We start from the raw sequence: 19457 nt of genomic DNA on the forward strand, positions 1-19457 counted from the left end.
GAAGAAAAGATTAAATTTGAATTAATATATAGTTGTTGGTTTAGAGAAAGGGAGATAAATTAATATTTGTCTAAAAAATATATGATTAACCTTTAGGATTTAAGAAAAAAATTAGATCCATCTTTTTCAATTTTCAAGAAAAAAGGGCTCCAAAAGAAAAGGAGAAAATCTTAGGAAATGTAATAATTAAATGATGGGAAAAGAATGAGGATTTGATACCTTTTTCAACTTTTTATGGTTCAAATGATAGTTATAAAGTGGAGGGGATAGAAGCTAGGTTGATAGAAGCTTCTCGAGATTACGTGTATGTATAAATACAACATACTGCATCATATAGTAAACGTTACAAGAAAATTGTTGTTTTGATTACGTACAAGAAGCTTATATAATTTCAATCGAACATACAAGAAGTAAGGTCAGAAGTTCGCTTTTGAAGATCACTTACTTTTCCTCACTTGTGGTTGTGTGTAACACTAGTGTACATGTTAGAGTTGTTTATGACATTCAAAGTTGCAGAGTGTCAAATCAAGCACACAACTTGATTTGCTTCTCAACTGATATATATATATATATGTTTACCCAACTCAATTGATTGGTCCAAAACTCAACAGTTTGACTTTTCCCTTTTATAAAAAACATGCTCCATATGTCTCGCTCACTTAGTTTAGTTTTACCATAAGTTACTTTCAATTCCATCGGTTACTATAAACTTTGTATTCTCACATATGAGAATAGACCTTTGTTCAATTTTTTCTTAAAAAGAATATTTAGCAACAAAAGAAATATTAACAATATATCGAACCTTTTCCTATTGTGTGTGACATAACACCTAATAGTAACAAAACTTATATCAATAATACATTATTTAAATTTATGCCGTTAGGTTTGGTGGACATAACAACGGTGGTTGGGATTAATTAATAATTTGAACTATTAACCATAATGTACTTTCAAAATTAATTAATTAATAATTTGAACTATTAACCATAAAATAACGCCAAGAAAAACAAAGACATATATATAAAATAAAATCACAAAAAAATTAACTTATAATTCAACATTATAGTGATCAAAGTATGTATAATATATCATGCTTTTAGTTTTAATCTCGTGTAAATATGTTAATAATTATTGTTTCACTTTTAATAAATTATTTATTACCTTATGAAAATAAGAAATTGTAAATTACATAATATATTTTATTATAATTAATAGTAATTAAGCATATTAACTAAAACGAACATAACTCAATTAATATGTAAATATGATAAGAGATATGAAATGTGCAGCTCAAATCTTCTCATTCTAGTTTTATTACAAAAGTTGGTTTGAATAATTAAAAGAAGGATAGTAGTGATCATGGTGCAAAAAATAACGATAGTAAAACAATTTATTTCTCTTTATTATCTTTTGACTTAGATATATAAATATGATTTAGACGTAGTTCAATGATGCATCGATTTTAAATTATAGATTTAGTTGTAATTAAATTTCCCAAACAATGTATTTATATGGTCTTGAACTTTAAAAAATATATTAAAGTAACTTTTGATTTCATATACAATCGATTTTTAAATTCTAAAAGATATTTGATAGATTTTTGAAGTTTCAATTTTGTGTTTAACAGAGAAAAACTTTTAATTTTGCATTTTTAGAGATTCTTGACCACTTTAATATTTTTAAATTTTCATTTATATTAAACACAAAAATGTTATTTTTGTATTCTATTAAATCATAAAATTTAATTAAGTACCTAAAGAGAGATTTATCTATATACAAAATTGAAAGTTTAAATATATGTTAAATAAGTTTAATTTAAAATTAATAATTTATTAAGCCTACAATACACTTAAAACTTTAAACACAAAATTTATAATTTAACCTAAAATAATTGTAAATAAAACTTAGGTTTAATTAAATCTACTGGGCATAGCTTGGGCCTTAATTATGTTTGTGTAATTTATATTAAAATCATTCTAAAGATATATATACAATTTTCTCACACACACTCTAGTTGGGATCACATGAACCCCTTAGCTAGCTAATATCAAAGATTATCAAGAAATTCAATGTAGGTCTAGAGAACTCGAGCATCTAACTAGACCACTTTGATCATCTATATAATACAACAACCTATAATTAAATTTTAAACCCTTGCATATATATAATTTTTGAAAATTTTTATTTTAATGATACACTTTGAAATTTGTTTTTTTTTTTAAAACAATATTTTTAAAAATTTTATATCCTTAAATAATGGGATATATAAATGATTGAACGATATTTAGACCTTTAATTAATTATCTCTTATAAGTTGAAAATTTATTGAAGCTTATATATGTTGTCAATGGTAACAACAATTGTGAATTTTATTTGTGTAGTAAATAATATCATATATATATATATGATTTCTATACATTAGAGGGATTTGCATGAATTAGGGTTGGCTATAGAGAGTTCACATTTAGATGAAAAAAATAGGGGAGATCACGTGAGCATTGAAAGTGTATATATATAATTCACAAGCAAAAGTAGATATTCCATTATTATTATTACCATCGTTTGTTAAATGTGATAATTTATTTTGTTTCATTCAAGGATTTTAAGATTTTATTTACCAAACAAGAAGTGTTTTAATTTCGGAAATTTTCTTAAAACATCATTTAATTTTTTTTAAAAGTTAAACGAGAAATAACACTTGGTGTGAAACTTGATTTCTAATAAAATGAAGGGATCGGATAGGAACGAAAAGTCATCTTCAATCTCATCCTATGAACACGTACATCTCTATTATGATCTACGGTCACATATCAATATTCAAAATATAAATTTAAAAAATATAAGTAAAAATTTGAAGCTATTACATATTAATATAATATAAAATACTCTCACCTTCTTTTTATTTCTATATTTCATATTTCATGATTATACCTTCTTTTTTATATCGATATTTATCATTTTCTCGTAATTCAAAAACATTATAATTGTAACCTAAACTAAAATAATATTCGTTTCAAAAACACAAACAAAAATAATTCATATATATATTTATAACTATAAAACTATATATATATTAACTTGAAACCTACACTAAATTATAAAAGAAGGCATAGGAATTCTACAAGACGAGTCATAGACTCAACAGTGTGTGTCTATAGGATATATATATATATATATATATATATATATATATATATATATATATATATAAAATGAGATTTGTTTGTGCGGTTGAACGCTCTTCACGCGTGGTTTCTGAGCAGCATCTATTCTTTCTTCATTTTCCTTTTCTTTTAATTTTTTGTTTAGGGCATCCCCACATGAATTTCCGAGTACATCCCAATATGGGCCAAACTACAACCCTACATGTGTGTGTGTGTATATATAATTATATATATATATATATATGTATGTATGTATGTATATGACACTCTTCTTTCTTCTTCTTATCTCCTTTCCCATGCTTTCCCTTTGCAATTTATAGCCATACACACATTCATCCATTGCCTTTCACTGCCCCATATATCCTCTCTCTCAAATCACTTCAACACGGCCATATCCTTCTTCTTCCCGATCAGAAAAGGAAAAATCATTGCGCAATAATTTCGTTAACCGCTACCCATCAATTACTCATATATGTGATTTAAAGATGATATCATATAACAACACATAATTTTGATTTATGTATATATTTTCCATAAAGAAAGAGAGTATTAAACTATGTGTCGTTTAGTGCTACTAGTTGAGATATTCATGCATATCTACTATTGTTGCAAGGATTGTTCTTATTTCATTAGAATTTGATCTTTTTTTAATTACTACTAATAAGCATTCGATTGACTTTGTGTGAATTAGAGCTTTAAGATTTACATTAGGGAAAAAGGTGCACATAATTTACCTTGATTTATCAACTTAGGTAAACTTTAGTAATGGATCTATGGAAGAAGAAAGATGTACGGAAACAAAAAAGAAAAAAGAAAACCCTAATTAAAGAAAGAAATAAAAACTTTGATTTATTTATAACAACCACATGATATGATTATATATATATATATATATATAAAAAATATAATATGGTCATGACTCATGAGTACTACTGAGTCACTGAGTGAGCAAGCTTCTAATAATGGCGGCTTGAGCTGTGTCCGATGTGGCCAACAACTCCGAGAGCCTCTCACTCAAATCATCCACTTCTCTGTGTAAGCTTCTAATGTAATTGCATGTCTCTTGCAAAACCTTTGCTGCTGAAACCTACACAATTAGAAAAGAAAAATCTTTGAATAAACCTCAACAAAAGAAAAGAAAAGAAAAAGGAAAAACTCAGGTGGTAAGTTAGCTAGCTGAATACCACATTAAGTTTTTAGATTTTGATAATACATGCACACCTTGTCTGAGTGACGATTACGAATCTCAGGCAAGAGTTGCTGCAATTTGTGAACAAGATCAGTGATTTGCTCGTCGCTGATTCTTACACCACTTGACTGTCTTGAACGAGATCTACCAGACATATTGATATAATATATATATATATATATATATATATATGTTTTTTGGATGTGTTTTTGAATTCTTTTGAGCTATATAAAAATGGAATCTAGAAAAGGGGGTATTGAGGAAAAAGATGAAGAGAGTTTGGAGAATGTGATGAGGAAGAAGAAGAAGAAGAAGAAGAAGGCAAATGCATGGGGAAAAAGCTTGGGCTATGTGGCTCTATTTAAATAGGTTTTTTTAAAATTATTATTTTTTTGAGAAAGAGAGCCAAAAAAACAAAAAAAAAAAAAAAACGAAAAAAAGAAGAAGTAATAATGAATCTCTAGGAATGCTCCATTTATTATTTATTATTTTTGTTGCTATAAGAGAATCTTATAGCAATTTACCTAAATAAAACCTACCTTAACCCTCTCTAAATTCTCCTTATCTTCCTAGGTTGAGCTCATCAACAATTTTTCATGAATGGTAAAAAGAAATTGAAACACTTGAAAATTATTATAAAACATTGGGTTTTTTTTAATTTTTTGGGTTGCGTCTCGAACTTTCATAATACTATAATTTTGGATGCTTTTTAATTTTAGAAGTTTGTTTATATTTGACTCTTCTTAAGTAATTAATACTAGATGTTTAAAACTTTTTGTTAAGTATTATTATATTAATGTTGTAATTTACGGCTATTTTTAGATGTGTGGATTTATGGATATGATGTTTTAATGTTTTCAAATTTTAAAAAATATTAGAAATAGAAAAAAATTATACAACCGATAACCCAACCAAACCCATATTTTTAAGATTGAGTTGAGTTGGAAATACTTCTAGGATCGTCATTGGCTCGGGTTGGTCCTAAATTACCCCTCAACTCAACCCAAACTATTTACACCCCTAAAATGCGCTAAAAATATTTATAAAATATAACAAAATTTTAAGTTATATCAACCATAGATATTGATACGCATCGATAGATTTTTAATATATGATCTAAAATTTTGTTATATTTGATTCATTTTGTTAGTTTTGAAAATACTCTCAAAGAAAATGTTTAGATTTCAAATTTGTCTTCTAACCAAGAAAAATTGTCAAATAAATTTTTGAAGCAATTTTGAAGTTTGCGTGTAGTTCGTTTACCTATATGATTTTTCTCAATTGAATAAATTCATGGCGACACGTGTAAAAGAAAAAAAAAAATTGGACTTTGTGTAATAAGTTAAATTCATGAACAAATTAATATTGACTTGTAAGAATCATTATTGAGTGATCTTAGAATTCAAAAAATTAATGATTTAGTAGACAAGTAGTTATTGAAAGTTTGGAGTTTATTAAATTTATAATTCAATTATCAAACTATATAAAAAACCATAATTCTTGTCGCACACATATCAATATTTTTCATACATATCTATGAGTTCCACATTTTAAAAATATATATCTTTTTCTGCAATTTTCTTCTTTACTAAATTTTAAAATAAAATCTTTTAAATTTTATTAACATTTGTATTGGACTTAAAAACAACATAAATAATAGAATAAATATCTTTGTAGGTCCAATTTGTTCAGCGTTAGTCTTTATATTTTAGGAATTTTTAAATTTAATTCGTTGAAGTTATTTTTTTATTGAAATTAATTAAATAATTATAATAATTTTCATAAAAAAAAATCAATAAATTTTTAAATTGCTAATAGAAAGTAAATAGTAGGAACTAAATTTAATATCTATTAAAAATCTAGGAATTAAAATTGAACATTAAAATAAACTCATTGATATTGATATTTAGTGCTTTAAAATTTAAATTATTACAATTTCACTTTTTTTTCGAAATTAATTAATAAACTTTCACAAGTACTAACCTCAATATTTAGTAAAAAACCCAACAATAAAAAATGTATATACCGTCGCTAAAATTAATTAAGACCAAAATTAAACAAAATTTGTTTCTAAAATTATTACAAAATATCACCATTTAATAATTGATTATTATTTTTGATGATATTCGTAAATATATTTTAAACCGTTTAAAAGCATAATTTAGTGAGAAAGAAAAATAGAAAAGTAAGGGTGGGGGGAAATGGGAATACGTGGAGGAATCGGTAGCGGAGAGGGGAATAATAAATGAGTTGACCAGTCAAAGTTGATAACTGCTTCCAGTTCCATCCATGTTCGCCAGATTTACAACGTGCCCTCCCCCAAACCTTCTCCATACATATCAACCATTATATTACATACCCACCGACTTTTCTCTTTCTCTTTCTCTTTTCGATACTACTTTCATTTTTATATACTTAAATACACACATCAATCTTTTCTCTCTATATATACATATACATACGTTGATATATATATATATATATTTTATATATTCTTGCACAGAAAAAAAAAAAAAAAAAAACTGGACGGTCGGTGAATCCTCCTAATACATTTGTAGTCAACCCAACCTACAAAAAAAAATTACATAAAAATCTATACTAAGGTAATTATTCCTTCCTTTTAATTCTTTCTTTACATGAACATTTGATCTTCATTGTTTTACGTATAACGAGGGGAGAAAAGTGTCTTACATTTCAACAATTATATATTCCACGTTTTTGTTTTACCCTTTTTGGAACAACAATTTTATTTCCATACTTACCAAAAGTAGAGGTTGCACATGGTAATTTTGTTTTTCTCATGTACTTTTCCAATAACCACGTTATTATCAAGGATAATAATAATACCTTTATCATTTAAGCAAAATTTAGTGTACTTTTTCAGCTTTCTGTTTATTAGCAGTGATATAGACAAGCTTAATGATAAAAATTACACATGGGTTAATTAGCTAGTTAAGTTAATATACAATAGTGTACAGTTTTTGACATTGTAACTAATTAATTAATCTTGAGTGATTGAAATTTAGATTATTATTTAAATGAAAATATCTAATTATGGTATGTATCAAACTGATGGAAGTTGAGAGCAAGTTGACTACGTAACAGAGAACATTTGCAGTTAAATAACACCGAAAAACTTTATAAAAAAAAAAATATATGAATTTTTAAAATAATATTTCATGTATAGATTAAAAGAAGAAAGATTTTAAGATGACAATGAAATCTTGTGGCAGAATGATCTGATTTTAGTTGGCATTTGGAAAAATAATATTTATTGTGTTCATTGTCACGTGCTATTGCCTCCACGTCCTCTATTTTCGAATCCCCATTATATAATTAACTATTTTAATATTCATTAATTCTTTCTTTTAATTTAAGTTTATTTCTATTTATTTTTTATTATTATAAAATATATGTTTTATGTTCCTTTCTGAACTTTAAGATTAAAATTGTAAAATATCTTAAATATGTCGAATACGAAAACTTAAGAACTTGGTTTGTGTATATTAGTAAGTTTTTTTTTTTTTTATAATTTTATTTTCACGTTTTAATAAAATAAGTCTTTAAATTCTTAATTTAATGTTATATGAATCTATTTAACATAATTAATTGATAAACTTAGGACCGAAATCAAAGTCTTTGAGTTGTATTAGACGTTAAATTTGATTCTATATCTATTTTTAATTTTGTTGAATTCTATTACATGTAATTTAATTTGCACTTCGATTTTCAAATAAATAATAATAATAATAATAATAAAATTATTATTGGTTGTGTTTGAAAATAATACTACCAAGTCTTTCATTTAATTTTTTTTTAAACCTTAGATTCTAATCTAATTTATGACTCTAAATTATTGTGATATATTTCATTAAATCAGATGCACAATATCATATACATTTTATTCCATCCACAACTTGTTAGCTTTTTGACTTTATGATACATACTTTACTTTATAAATTGATATATAGGTAACTTATTTATTTTTGTATATATAATTCTTCTTCATTTGCATTTTCTATAGGAATTAAAAAAACAATTTAATTACTGTATTAAAAGAATATACTCATAATTTCATTTATAAAATATAGCAAAAAAAAAAATCTTTTTTAATGACCTATAAAAAAATTGATTTATTTTACTAATAATTTCAAATTTTTTTATATATTTGAATATACTCCTTCCAATAAATGGATGAGTTTTAGTTTTTATAGACATTGAATATATATATATATATATATATATATATATACTTTTTGCAATAATAATTAATGATGAGCACATGACTGAAAACGATAAAACAGGACTCTATTATTGAAAATAGCCAAAGTAATAGATATGCTATCATTTTATACACATCAATATTGCATAATTTATAATACTAATAATTTTTTTTTTTTTTGCAAAGAATAAATAATTTAAAGTCCGATAATTCCGAAAATTACTTAATATTTATGACCTCTAATGAAGAACTCTTAAGAGTAGTTGAATTATATTCAAATTCACCTAAAAATATGATGTTTAAATACTATCTTAATTCTTTCATATCATATCATATCATATATATATATATCATCTGACAAAATAGAAAAAAGAAATCTATAATTTTAAAAATTTGATATTGAGTCAATCCCAGCTAGAGTAAGATTTTATTATAATTTTCAATCTACTCAATAATGTGGTGGGAGATAAAGTTAAAATTGAAGATTACACTTTTTAAAAACTAACAATAGAAGTATATTATTCCTTTAGTTTATTTTCATTGTTTAATTTTTTTTAGTATTTCCATACTGATTTTTTAAAATGAAAACTTATAATTATAGTAATTTGGATTAAGATGTTAATGGGTTTTAATCCTTAATATTTTATTTGAATTTCAATGCTCTTCAAAAAGAAAAAAGAAAAAAGAAAAAAGAAAAAAGTCTAAACCCTAAAGATTATTGTATAATTAAATTAGAAAAATAAGATTAGAGTACTCAGTGCGCATATGAGTAATGAACAGCCAGAAAATCCTCTTTTAATTAATAATTAAAAGAAGATAATAATGAAGGAAAGATATGGATCAAAGGGATGATGCTGTAATTAAAATGAAAATTTAAGTATTAATTAAGTACTGATTTTTGAGTTTATTTTATGCAATATTAAAATCACGTGGAGATGTTATTTTATTTGAACTCTTTGACTCAATATCGACTCAATATCACGTGGGAAAAGGTTTAATTAATGGATCATTGCTAAACTTTAAAAAAAAAAAAAAAAAACCATATCTACGACAGCGTCTATCTTTGATAGAGAGTGACATTTTATCATATTTAAAATTTGTCTCCCAAGTGTCTTAAATGTTTACACGATGAGTTAATATGTTTTATGGTTGTTATTGTAATAATCTTAATTGTATACCGATATTTATAATGTTATAATCGCTTATCTTGAATGTATTTGTAAATTACTTTTTGAAAAATTGCATCAGATGACACAAAAATTTATATATATATAAAAAAAAACAGCTCACAACACTTATTTTTGCATATTACAAATATAACAAATACGTCAAGTAATTAGATATATCAAACGGTTATTAAAGGACTATTAGATGAATATCTATTTTTAAATTTGCTACTTTTGCAATTTAGAAAATATACTTTCTATTATCATAAATTTTTTGTCTTTTTGGACACGCTGCTTCTAGACGTTCTAAGTTATCAACTTCCTAGATGTATATTGTGTTGTTTCTCTTCATGTTGATATCATTTGCCCTCGACTCTATGATTGTTAGGACGTGTTGTGAACTTACGTGATAGCTTGAATGTGTGAGAGAGAATTCATTTTGCTTAAGAAAATATCCAAACTTTGTTGAAAAAGTTTCACACACGCATGCACTTACAATAGTATATATCTCTACTCTAATATAATTAAGGTTTCATGGGGTATTTGCATACTTTCAAAAGTTAATTAAAATCAGAATAGCAAAATTAGTCAATGGATGTATTTAGAATAATGAGACATAATTAAATGAAGTAATATCCATATTTCATATGCCAATTTTTCATTTCCTTCTTTCTTTCTTTCCTTTTTTTTTTTAACATATGTCCAATTTTAAATTAATCATATTTAATTGATTGACATATTATTGTCAAATTGGAAAAAAAAAAAAAAAAAACAAAAGAAAGACCTATGCTGGTATTTATTTGTTGTTTTTCAAAAAATATGATTGTTTGATTCACAAAATTTCTTTCCTTTAGTTTATATAAAACAAAAAAGTGTCATGTTTTGAGGTTTACATCAAGACATAATTAAGCAATTTAGATTGATAATTTGCGAAAATATTATTAAGGATTTGATCTTGTTCTTCTTTTTTTTCGAACTCTATTTTTGATTATTTAATATTCATGAAGAATACGTAAAGGATAATGAAAATGTTGCTATCTTTCAAAGATACACCGTAATATTTTGTACAATTGTATTTGAAAGTAAATCTTAAAATAAAAAGATACTAACAAAAATATATAAAAGCATATAAACATTAGCGTATCCTAATATGGAAAATAATAAAAGAATAATACAAGAAATGAAAAATGAATTGAAAACCCTAATGAAGTAATCAACGAGAAGTTTTTCTTTTCAAAAGAAAAGAACTTTGGTATGTTCTACTTCTTTTTTGTGGGTATAAAATAGCCATCTTGTTGATCAATTTAGGTCGGAATAAGTTTTTTAAAAATACGAAAAATATATATCCCAAAAATATATGTTTTTCTTTAATCAATTTTCAAATTTTTTATGATGATTACAAAAGTATTACAAAGAACAAAATTGTAATCATAGAGATGAGTTTGAGGCAATTAGTATATATGTTTTTTCAAGAGTTAGAAATTTTTTGAAAATAAAAAATCAAACTATTGAGGGAGGCAAACCCTAAAAATGAAATTGAAGACCACATTTGAAATTAAGATGATTCAACCAATAATTCCTTCTATATAAATCCATTAAATTAAGTTACAAAAAGGCAATGAAAAAGAAAGAAAAAATTGTGATGGAACTCCACACCAAATATCAACAAAGGGTATTGTGTATATATATATATATATATATATATATAACTCTATGTTGCTTCATTCAAAATATAATTAGTTGATTTCTTGTCACAATCCCCCAACCAAAATCTCACCCTATTTCCAAATTTCTCTTCCACTCTAAGCTATATATTATTAAAAAAAAAAATCTAAAAAATGGCCTTTAAATTTCCATATCCCAAATCTCAAATCTCTTTACTTCAACAAAAGAAAAAATAGTAATAATAACAATGAGGCAGAAAACAAACCCCATTCATCAATTTCTCAACCTCAAAACCCTCCTTTTAGTTCTATTTCTTTCATTTTTTCTCATCTTTCTCTTCAAATCTAACATCTTTGACTCACCCACACAAAACCCATCTCCAAAGTTACAATCTTTTTCACAAAAATTAACTCATTGCTCCCCATCTTTTTGCAACAAAATCCCTCCCTCATTTTCCCACACTCTCATCCATTACTCCACCTCCTCCATAACCCCACAACAAACCTTCAAAGAAATCTCCGTCGCCGCTGCCGTCCTCCTCGACCGATCCCCATGCAACTTCCTCGTCTTCGGCCTCGGCCACGACAGCCTCATGTGGGCCACTCTCAACCACGGTGGTCGGACGTTATTCCTCGAAGAAGACAAGTCATGGATCCAACAAATAAGTCGTCGTTTTCCGATGCTTGAGTCTCGTCACGTTATATGATAGCAAGGTCCACCAGGCCGACGGTTTGATGGATGTCGGGAAGGGGCCAGAGTGTACTGCGGTCGGAGACCCGAAGTACTCAGTTTGCCCGTTGGCGATTAAAGGTTTGCCTGAGGAAGTGTATGGGGTGAAATGGGATTTGATTATGGTGGATGCGCCAACGGGGTTCCACGACGAGGCGCCGGGGAGGATGACGGCGATTTATACGGCCGGGATGATGGCGAGGAATAGAGAGGAAGGAGGAAGTACGGACGTGTTTGTGCATGATGTGAATAGAGAAGTGGAAGATAAGTTTTCAATGGAGTTTTTATGCGAAGGTTATATGGTTAAACAAGAAGGGAGACTAAGACATTTTACCATTCCTTCTCATAGGGATGATTTAGATAAACCCTTTTGCCCTTTTTAAGTAATATATATATATATATATATATATATATATATATATTTTCGAGTTCAACTACATACGAGTTGGAGATTCAATCTTTTCACTTTTGAGTAGATAATATATGTGGGTTTCTGTTTTTGCAAATGTCGAATGACTGAAGTTTTAAAAACAATGAAAATTAACTAACTAAGAACCCTCAGGCATGTTTACGTTCACAAAGCACCAAACAATGGTAACTTCTCCTTGAAGCTCATTCGTGATTGGAGTTGGCACCCATTACAAATTGACGAGAGACTCCAAATTCCGTTTTTATAAAAATTTAAGTTCTCACTCATTGTTAAAATTTCACAGTCTTATGATTAATTTGTTTGAACTGTGAAATTGTGTTTGAGGCCTCATCAATTCATAAATTGTCCATTCTTTGTAACGGAAGCAAAACGTTGATTTTCATTGTTTTTATAATTTGAGTCCTTTGACATTAACGTTATCAAATTTAGGTCATTCCTACAACTAAAAGAATTCTCAAAATGAAGAGCTTGGTTTTGCCGTTGGTTTATTGATCAACATTCATCGTATAAAAGAGACATATTCTTAATAACTGATTAGAGTTTATAACAGCTTTGTTGTAATGTCATAGGTTTAATACATGGAGTTTCCTTAACACTCAAATGTTGTAATTAGGTTAAGCGTTTTCTTTGACATACGATCGAGATGTGCTTAAGTTGGTTTGAATACTCATGAATATCAAAAAGAAAAGAAAAAAGAGAAGATATCGTTCGCACATCGACCACAGTACACAATTGAAATCTCAAAAACGAAGTCTTATATGTTATAAATTTTCAATAATCAACCACACAAATTCAAACAATCTCATTCATCTTGATCTTCCCATGATTATTACTACTCCTCTTATCACACACAAAATCAACATTATAAAGCACAAAAACCATCACTCCAAAGCCCAAAAAAACAAGCAAAGGTCCACAAGTCCAAAGCACCAATGGAAGAGCCAAATAAAAGATTCTATTTCCAATTGTGTTTAAAACGCAACCTTTGTCCAAAATCTCCACCAAATGGCTCTCTGTTAGCACAGACAAGGGCTGCAATGGGGCACTCATTAGAAGGCTGGCTTGATTCATAAACCTAATAGACAATGTGTGGAAGAAGAATGAGAACACAAATATGGTTAGGGTTATTGTGAATTTTAGAGCCGCCGTGAACTCCCCATGTGCGCCATACACAGTGTCGGTCACCGGCTTTTTTATGCTGTACGTGCTGCTGAGGACCGCAGCCAGACCGGCACAGAGAAGGATCGAAGTGGTAGCCATCAGGCTTGAACCCATTATCATGTTTCTTAGGGTTTGGACTGCAAGAATGTTCTTCTTGTCTATGTCCTGAAGAATTTAGTACGAAGAAATATATATATATATAGTTTGAGAAATATATACACTCTTATGTCATCATATGTCTTTTTATTATAATAACCAATGGATAAATCTTAGATCAAATGATCTGTCATGAGCATATAGCAGATTTTTATAATGCGTCCGATTGAGTGTAATCTAGAACATGCCTAAAATTTTATTTCTTAGAAAGTAGAAAATTTTACGTATAGTAAAAGTGAACCCTAACTATATATACTAATATATACTTAGCAAAGCTTGTACCATTAATAAACTCCAAAATTTCATTCTAAACCACCTTGCCTAACTTCTTACCCACATACTATACTATAATATAATACATTTGTCATAACAATAGTTTTTATATTTTTCAACGTATTGTATATTATCTTTTAAATTTTGGTTGCTCTAAGAAAACTTATTTACAATAATGAAAACATCTTATACTTATCCATGTATTCACATTCTCGACCTAAAATAATTTTATGTTCAATTTCTATTAAGAGTTTATGGTTTTCAATTATTTGAGAATAGGAAGACTAAAGATTTGCCCATTGAGATTAGATTTGAACAAACTTCAAGGATGAAAAATATATTTTACCATGCATCCTTTTTCATTAGAACAATTATGGAGGAGATGGAAACATAGGAGTAGAACTAGATTGTGGAAAAGGCATTTATTGAACATCGATGACACTTAGATATGAAATAATTAAAAGGAAAATACCTCGAGCATGGTGGAGATCCACTGGCGGCGGACCGTGGCATTAACTCCGATGAAGGTGGCGAGTGGCTGAGTTTTAACCTTGTACCATAACCAAGCATGATAAATGAAGGTTAAGGAAAGACCAAAAGGAACCAATATAACATCCAAATAGTAATTCTTCCACTCCATTGAATTAGCTTTCTTCTTCACCTTTCAAATCTGTTTCATGGCTCATTCTTCTCTACTTTGATGAATAAATAATGTGGAGTATTGTTTTCCTCTCATTTACTTACTTCTACCACATTCTTCCCTTTCCATCTTAGTCCACTTTATTTAGTCATATATGTTTTTGTATGACATAGGGATATTTGGTTACCTTTTACTTTATCAACAAAACATCAACTAATTGGAAGAAACGTCCACCTTGGGGCAAGATTTGATAAATATTGGACCTGGTTTTAGACTAAACTTCGACTTTCATTTCTAGAAACTAAATTCGATTTAACTGTTTACAACCAGCATAACCAACACATAAGCATGTTTACAACCTTAACAAATTGATTTTAATCTAATGAAAATGATTTCAATTGTGAAATTTGAATCACTAAATTCTTCACGAGCCTTTATTTTAAACACAAATGTGTCATCGTTTTTCTGTCATATCTAAGTAAGAAGAATCTCGTCCATAAACCTTCAGGCACTTGATTCTTAGCATGGTATGTTACAAGTTCACAACCTCAAGTGTCAAAATCATCTTTTGTCATAACCAATAAAAAATGATTTTAATCACAAACGTTTAGACATGTGGTTCTTAATTAACATGCTATATTACAACCTCAAATGTGTTGCAACCTTCACAAGAGATGTACAATGCAGTAATGTTAAATCTACTCTCAACACAAAACTTAGGCTTCAATCTACAGCCCCGATCGAGATGTTCAGCATGCACATCTGCCAACCGGCAACGGAGGAGGTCCAGAGTAACCTAAAAGGCCATATGACAAACAATAAAAAGATTGCAAGTTAACATTTCGATGAATTACTTCTTCAATATCACATACTGATATTGCACGCAGTTATGACAATAAACATAGACACACCAAATTCCAGTCTAAGTTGAGAGTGGTCTTCGTAATTCATTCAGGAAGTAGCATATTAGATGCAAGAATAATCAGACATGTTAAAGTGACAACAACAATTGATTGGTACTCACTCAAAGTAATAGCAACCGCCTAATAACCTAATATGGACCTTGGAGTAAAAGATGGGATTAAGAAGAGGATGATCAACTACGAGGTCTTAAGATCAAGTGGAAAACCTCATTGCCTTTGTTAAGCCGAAGTCCACATTGAGTGCAATGTATGAAGTGGCTGTTCTCTTGCAGCTCTCCTTGCTTACACATAGGGCACCAGAACTTCTCAAGAATCTAACATCAAATTTTAAACAGGACATGTCAGCTTATGATTACACTAAGAATAAATCATGCTTAACCAATGTAAATGTAAGATATGATTAAAAAGAACGCCAAACAAAATTTCAAGTCAATTCTTGTAGAAGGCATAGGATTTTGCAATTTGCATGGACAAGTGTGCACAACCCTCAAAAGTAAGGATGAAAACTAACCTTCTCATTACTAAGTTGCATATGTTCATAAACTGCACGGGCTAAGAACTCGTCTTCTTCATCTTCCCATGTCACAATAGGCCCTTCAGATTCTGCAAAGAACTGAGTAAACATCCTACTCAAAATAGCGTTTTTAAAAGCTAAAATAATAACAGAGAAGATCTATCACTATATCTTACAACAGAACCTGCAGCAAACAGATGAAACAATAGCACAAGTTCAATTACTATATTACTTGACTTTGACTATTGCTGCATGCACTTAACTAATGAAAATCAATCCAAATTAACGACTACCATAAAACACAGTTTCCCCGAAGAATGACAAACCATTTAGTCCTTGGAAGACAGCCACAGAATATACAAACTTTGAGACAATGAACTTCAGAAAATAAACTGCATCAGCAAAATCACCTTTTTGTCTCATATCAACATTCAGATCCTCATAAAAGATCCTTTGCATTTCCAACAGTATTTCTTCACCATCACCTTCATAAGCATCATGAATCCCCTCATATTCCCAAAGAACATCAGCAGCCTCAGGGACAGAAGGTAAATTCTCATTAAAGTCATTCACAGATTCATCTTTAATCTTTTTCAGCTCATCAGAAAAGATGTCTTCAAAAGCAGATTTGATAAAATCCTACAACCAACAAAATACCCAAAAAGAACAGCAAATTACATAACAAAAGAAGGATTGAAGTAGTTGGAGCACAAATTATATGCAACGCCCATCAACTAACTGCTAAAATTAATTGCAATTAAAAAAAAAAATTCTAAAAGTTGACCTGCTGTCGATTGTTGAGAGAATGGGGATAAGTGGGCGACGACATGGGCAACCTCATTTTCCAGAGCAAGCGGCTTCTTCCTTCTCTGACTCTCTTGCAACAGTTTTCCCTCAGCTATCAATAGTAAACTTTCATTTTCCAATTAAACAAAAACCCGCCAAAAAAACACAGAACAAAGCATAGAGAAAAGAGAAAACTCACCTTCTGCTTCCATGATTGTTGATTGTTGTAACGAGGATGGGTCTTAATTGAAGAACGGCGGGTTTGGATGACGGGATTTGGATTATCGTCTTCCATTTTAACTGTTTTATTCAACGACTGGGGTACCGAAATTTGCCCTCGGCTTTGTTATGATTGTGAATGGCCGTTTTCATGTCGACGGGGTGACATTCAGTTCAAGAATGTAGTTTGCGGCGATGATTATGAATCGAAGGCGGACAACCGAAGCAAGCTATACATTTGGGCTTCCCGAAATGAATTTGGGCTCTTTATGGATCGGTCCAACTCATCCATTGGACCTTTCAGAATTGACTTCCAGTCATTGGGCCCAACTTTCCTATTTTATTTATTTTCGTATAGGTATTTTTTCTAATTTAAGATTGATAGACTGACTTTGTTATATTTATAATTTTAAATTCTTTTAAAAGACATGTTATATACTTCATTATTATTACTTATTATAATTATTTTTAAAACTTTATCCACCTATGTGAGATTAGTCAAGAAAAATAGGTTTAATTAATTTGTTTGTAAAGTATATGTTTAGTCTAAAAAACCAATGATCATTGGAAGTAAAATGAAAGTTCACGTGATTCACGTCAAACGGGATCACATTTGGCCAACCTATCATATTTTCATATCCATTATTTAAAAAATAAAACCATCATCGTCGTCGTTCAACTCTATTTAGTTCCGTCGATTTAGTTTTCAATTCAAAGACAGAGCTTCAAAAATCCCAACAATGGAAGTTCAAATTCTCACCAAAGAAATCATTAAACCTTCCTCTCCAACCCCTTCTCATCTTCACCGTTTCAACATCTCTCTGCTCGACCAGCTCTCCACCGCCGGTTACGTCCCTGTCATTCTCTTTTTCCCCAATTCCAATGGAGCAACGCCTTTCAACGAAAGATCCGACCGTCTGAAGAAGTCACTGGCGGAGATTCTGACTCGATTTTACCCACTCGCCGGCCGTCCCAGAGAGAATAGCTACATCGATTGTAACGACGACGGCGCTGAGTATGTTGAAGCTCGAACCAATTGTGTTCTCTCCGATTTTCTTAAGGAACCCACGCCGGAACTCCTCGCTCAGTTTCTTCCAATTAAAACCGAAGCCCCCGAGGCCGCCGACGGCGGACGCATGCTCTTAGTTCAGGTAATATGATTTTTTCGTTATTTAAATAAACTACTCTTCATGAGGTCCGGCGTTGTTTTATTTAATTAATGGTTTATGTATTTATAAGGTGACATTATTCGAATGCGGAGGAATGGCAATGGGCATAAGCTTCTCTCACAAACTAGTCGACGCATCCTCCATAAGCGTAATCTTAAAAAGCTGGTCAGCGGCGGCGCTAGGCTCCGACATGGTGGAGCCAGAGTTTCTTCAAACATCTTTGGTACCATCGCCGGAGGGAATCCCAATCGCCGCCCCACCAACAGACTTAGGCGGCAAAGTCAAATGCAGTAGCCGAAGGTTAGTTTTCAACGCCCAAAGTATCGCCGATCTAAAATCCAAAGCCGCAAGTGACATCACACCGAACCCAACCCGTGTGGAGGTCGTAACGGCTCTCATTTGGAAATGCGCAATGAAAGCACAAGCATCAACAACTCGAAAAACGACGTCGCCTTCCCCAAATCTCTCCGTCATGTCCCAAACCGTAAATTTACGCAAAAGACTAACCCCACCGTCGCCGGAATATTCGATCGGGAACCTCGTCGGCAACTTCGTCACCGACGCAATTCCGGCGTGGGAAAAAGATTTGAAGGGACTCGTGGAGTTACTGAGAGATGGGGTTAGAGAATTTAATAAAAATGGGATTAAAAGATACGAAGGGAAAGATTGTTTTACGAAGATATTTGAATGGCTCCAACAAAGTGGGGGTTTGTTTATGAGAGAGGACGTGGCTTTTTATATTAGTAGTAGTTGGACCCGATTCGGTTTGTACGAGATGGATTTTGGGTGGGGCAAGCCGGGTTGGGTCAGCATTGGGAGTATTATGTTTTTGAATTTTGTGGTTCTTATGGACACTAAAGATGGGGAAGGAATTGAAGCTTGGGTCACTTTGAAAGAAGATGAAATGACTTTTTTTCAAAGTGATGATGAGTTGCTTTCTTTTGCTTCTATAAACCCTAGTGTCTTAAATTGAGTATATTTCTCGTTTTAATAAAATTTGAGTTGTGTGTTGTTTAAATTGAGTGTCAAGTTAAGATTGAAAGTGATTATA

At 29.9% G+C, this 19457-nt stretch overlaps 5 protein-coding genes across 5 annotated transcripts; 2 read left to right on the plus strand and 3 right to left on the minus strand.

Moving 5' to 3' along the window:
• Positions 1–3987: 3987 nt before the first annotated feature.
• On the minus strand, positions 3988–4680 carry LOC103482850 (transcription factor PRE3-like). The gene is made up of 2 exons (XM_017043736.2): positions 4386–4680; positions 3988–4251 (listed from the first exon to the last, which is right to left on the minus strand). The coding sequence occupies exons 1-2, from the start codon at positions 4506–4508 to the stop codon at positions 4102–4104; spliced, it is 273 nt and encodes a 90-aa protein (XP_016899225.1). The 5' UTR covers positions 4509–4680; the 3' UTR covers positions 3988–4101.
• Positions 4681–11653: 6973 nt separating this feature from the next.
• Positions 11654–12518, plus strand: LOC103482841 (glucuronoxylan 4-O-methyltransferase 1). Its single transcript, XM_008439205.3, is given in 2 exon segments — positions 11654–12105; positions 12107–12518. Coding segments are annotated over 2 exon segments (864 nt in total).
• Positions 12519–13357: 839 nt separating this feature from the next.
• LOC103482834 (uncharacterized) lies at positions 13358–14807 on the minus strand. The gene is made up of 2 exons (XM_008439193.3): positions 14628–14807; positions 13358–13891 (listed from the first exon to the last, which is right to left on the minus strand). Exons 1-2 carry the CDS (start codon positions 14793–14795, stop codon positions 13358–13360), a joined length of 702 nt encoding a protein of 233 aa, XP_008437415.2. The 5' UTR covers positions 14796–14807.
• Positions 14808–15288: 481 nt separating this feature from the next.
• On the minus strand, positions 15289–17444 carry LOC103482820 (uncharacterized). Its single transcript, XM_008439171.3, has 6 exons — positions 17218–17444; positions 17017–17130; positions 16643–16871; positions 16230–16321; positions 15925–16032; positions 15289–15591 (listed from the first exon to the last, which is right to left on the minus strand). Exons 1-6 carry the CDS (start codon positions 17311–17313, stop codon positions 15430–15432), a joined length of 801 nt encoding a protein of 266 aa, XP_008437393.2. The 5' UTR covers positions 17314–17444; the 3' UTR covers positions 15289–15429.
• Positions 17445–17850: 406 nt separating this feature from the next.
• On the plus strand, positions 17851–19424 carry LOC103482810 (stemmadenine O-acetyltransferase-like). The gene is made up of 2 exons (XM_008439160.3): positions 17851–18388; positions 18477–19424. Exons 1-2 carry the CDS (start codon positions 17978–17980, stop codon positions 19377–19379), a joined length of 1314 nt encoding a protein of 437 aa, XP_008437382.2. The 5' UTR covers positions 17851–17977; the 3' UTR covers positions 19380–19424.
• The last annotated feature ends 33 nt before the right edge of the window (positions 19425–19457 follow it).

This window comes from Cucumis melo, chromosome 12 (genome assembly GCF_025177605.1).
Source record: "Cucumis melo cultivar AY chromosome 12, USDA_Cmelo_AY_1.0, whole genome shotgun sequence".
Classification (NCBI taxonomy): Eukaryota; Viridiplantae; Streptophyta; class Magnoliopsida; order Cucurbitales; family Cucurbitaceae; genus Cucumis; species Cucumis melo.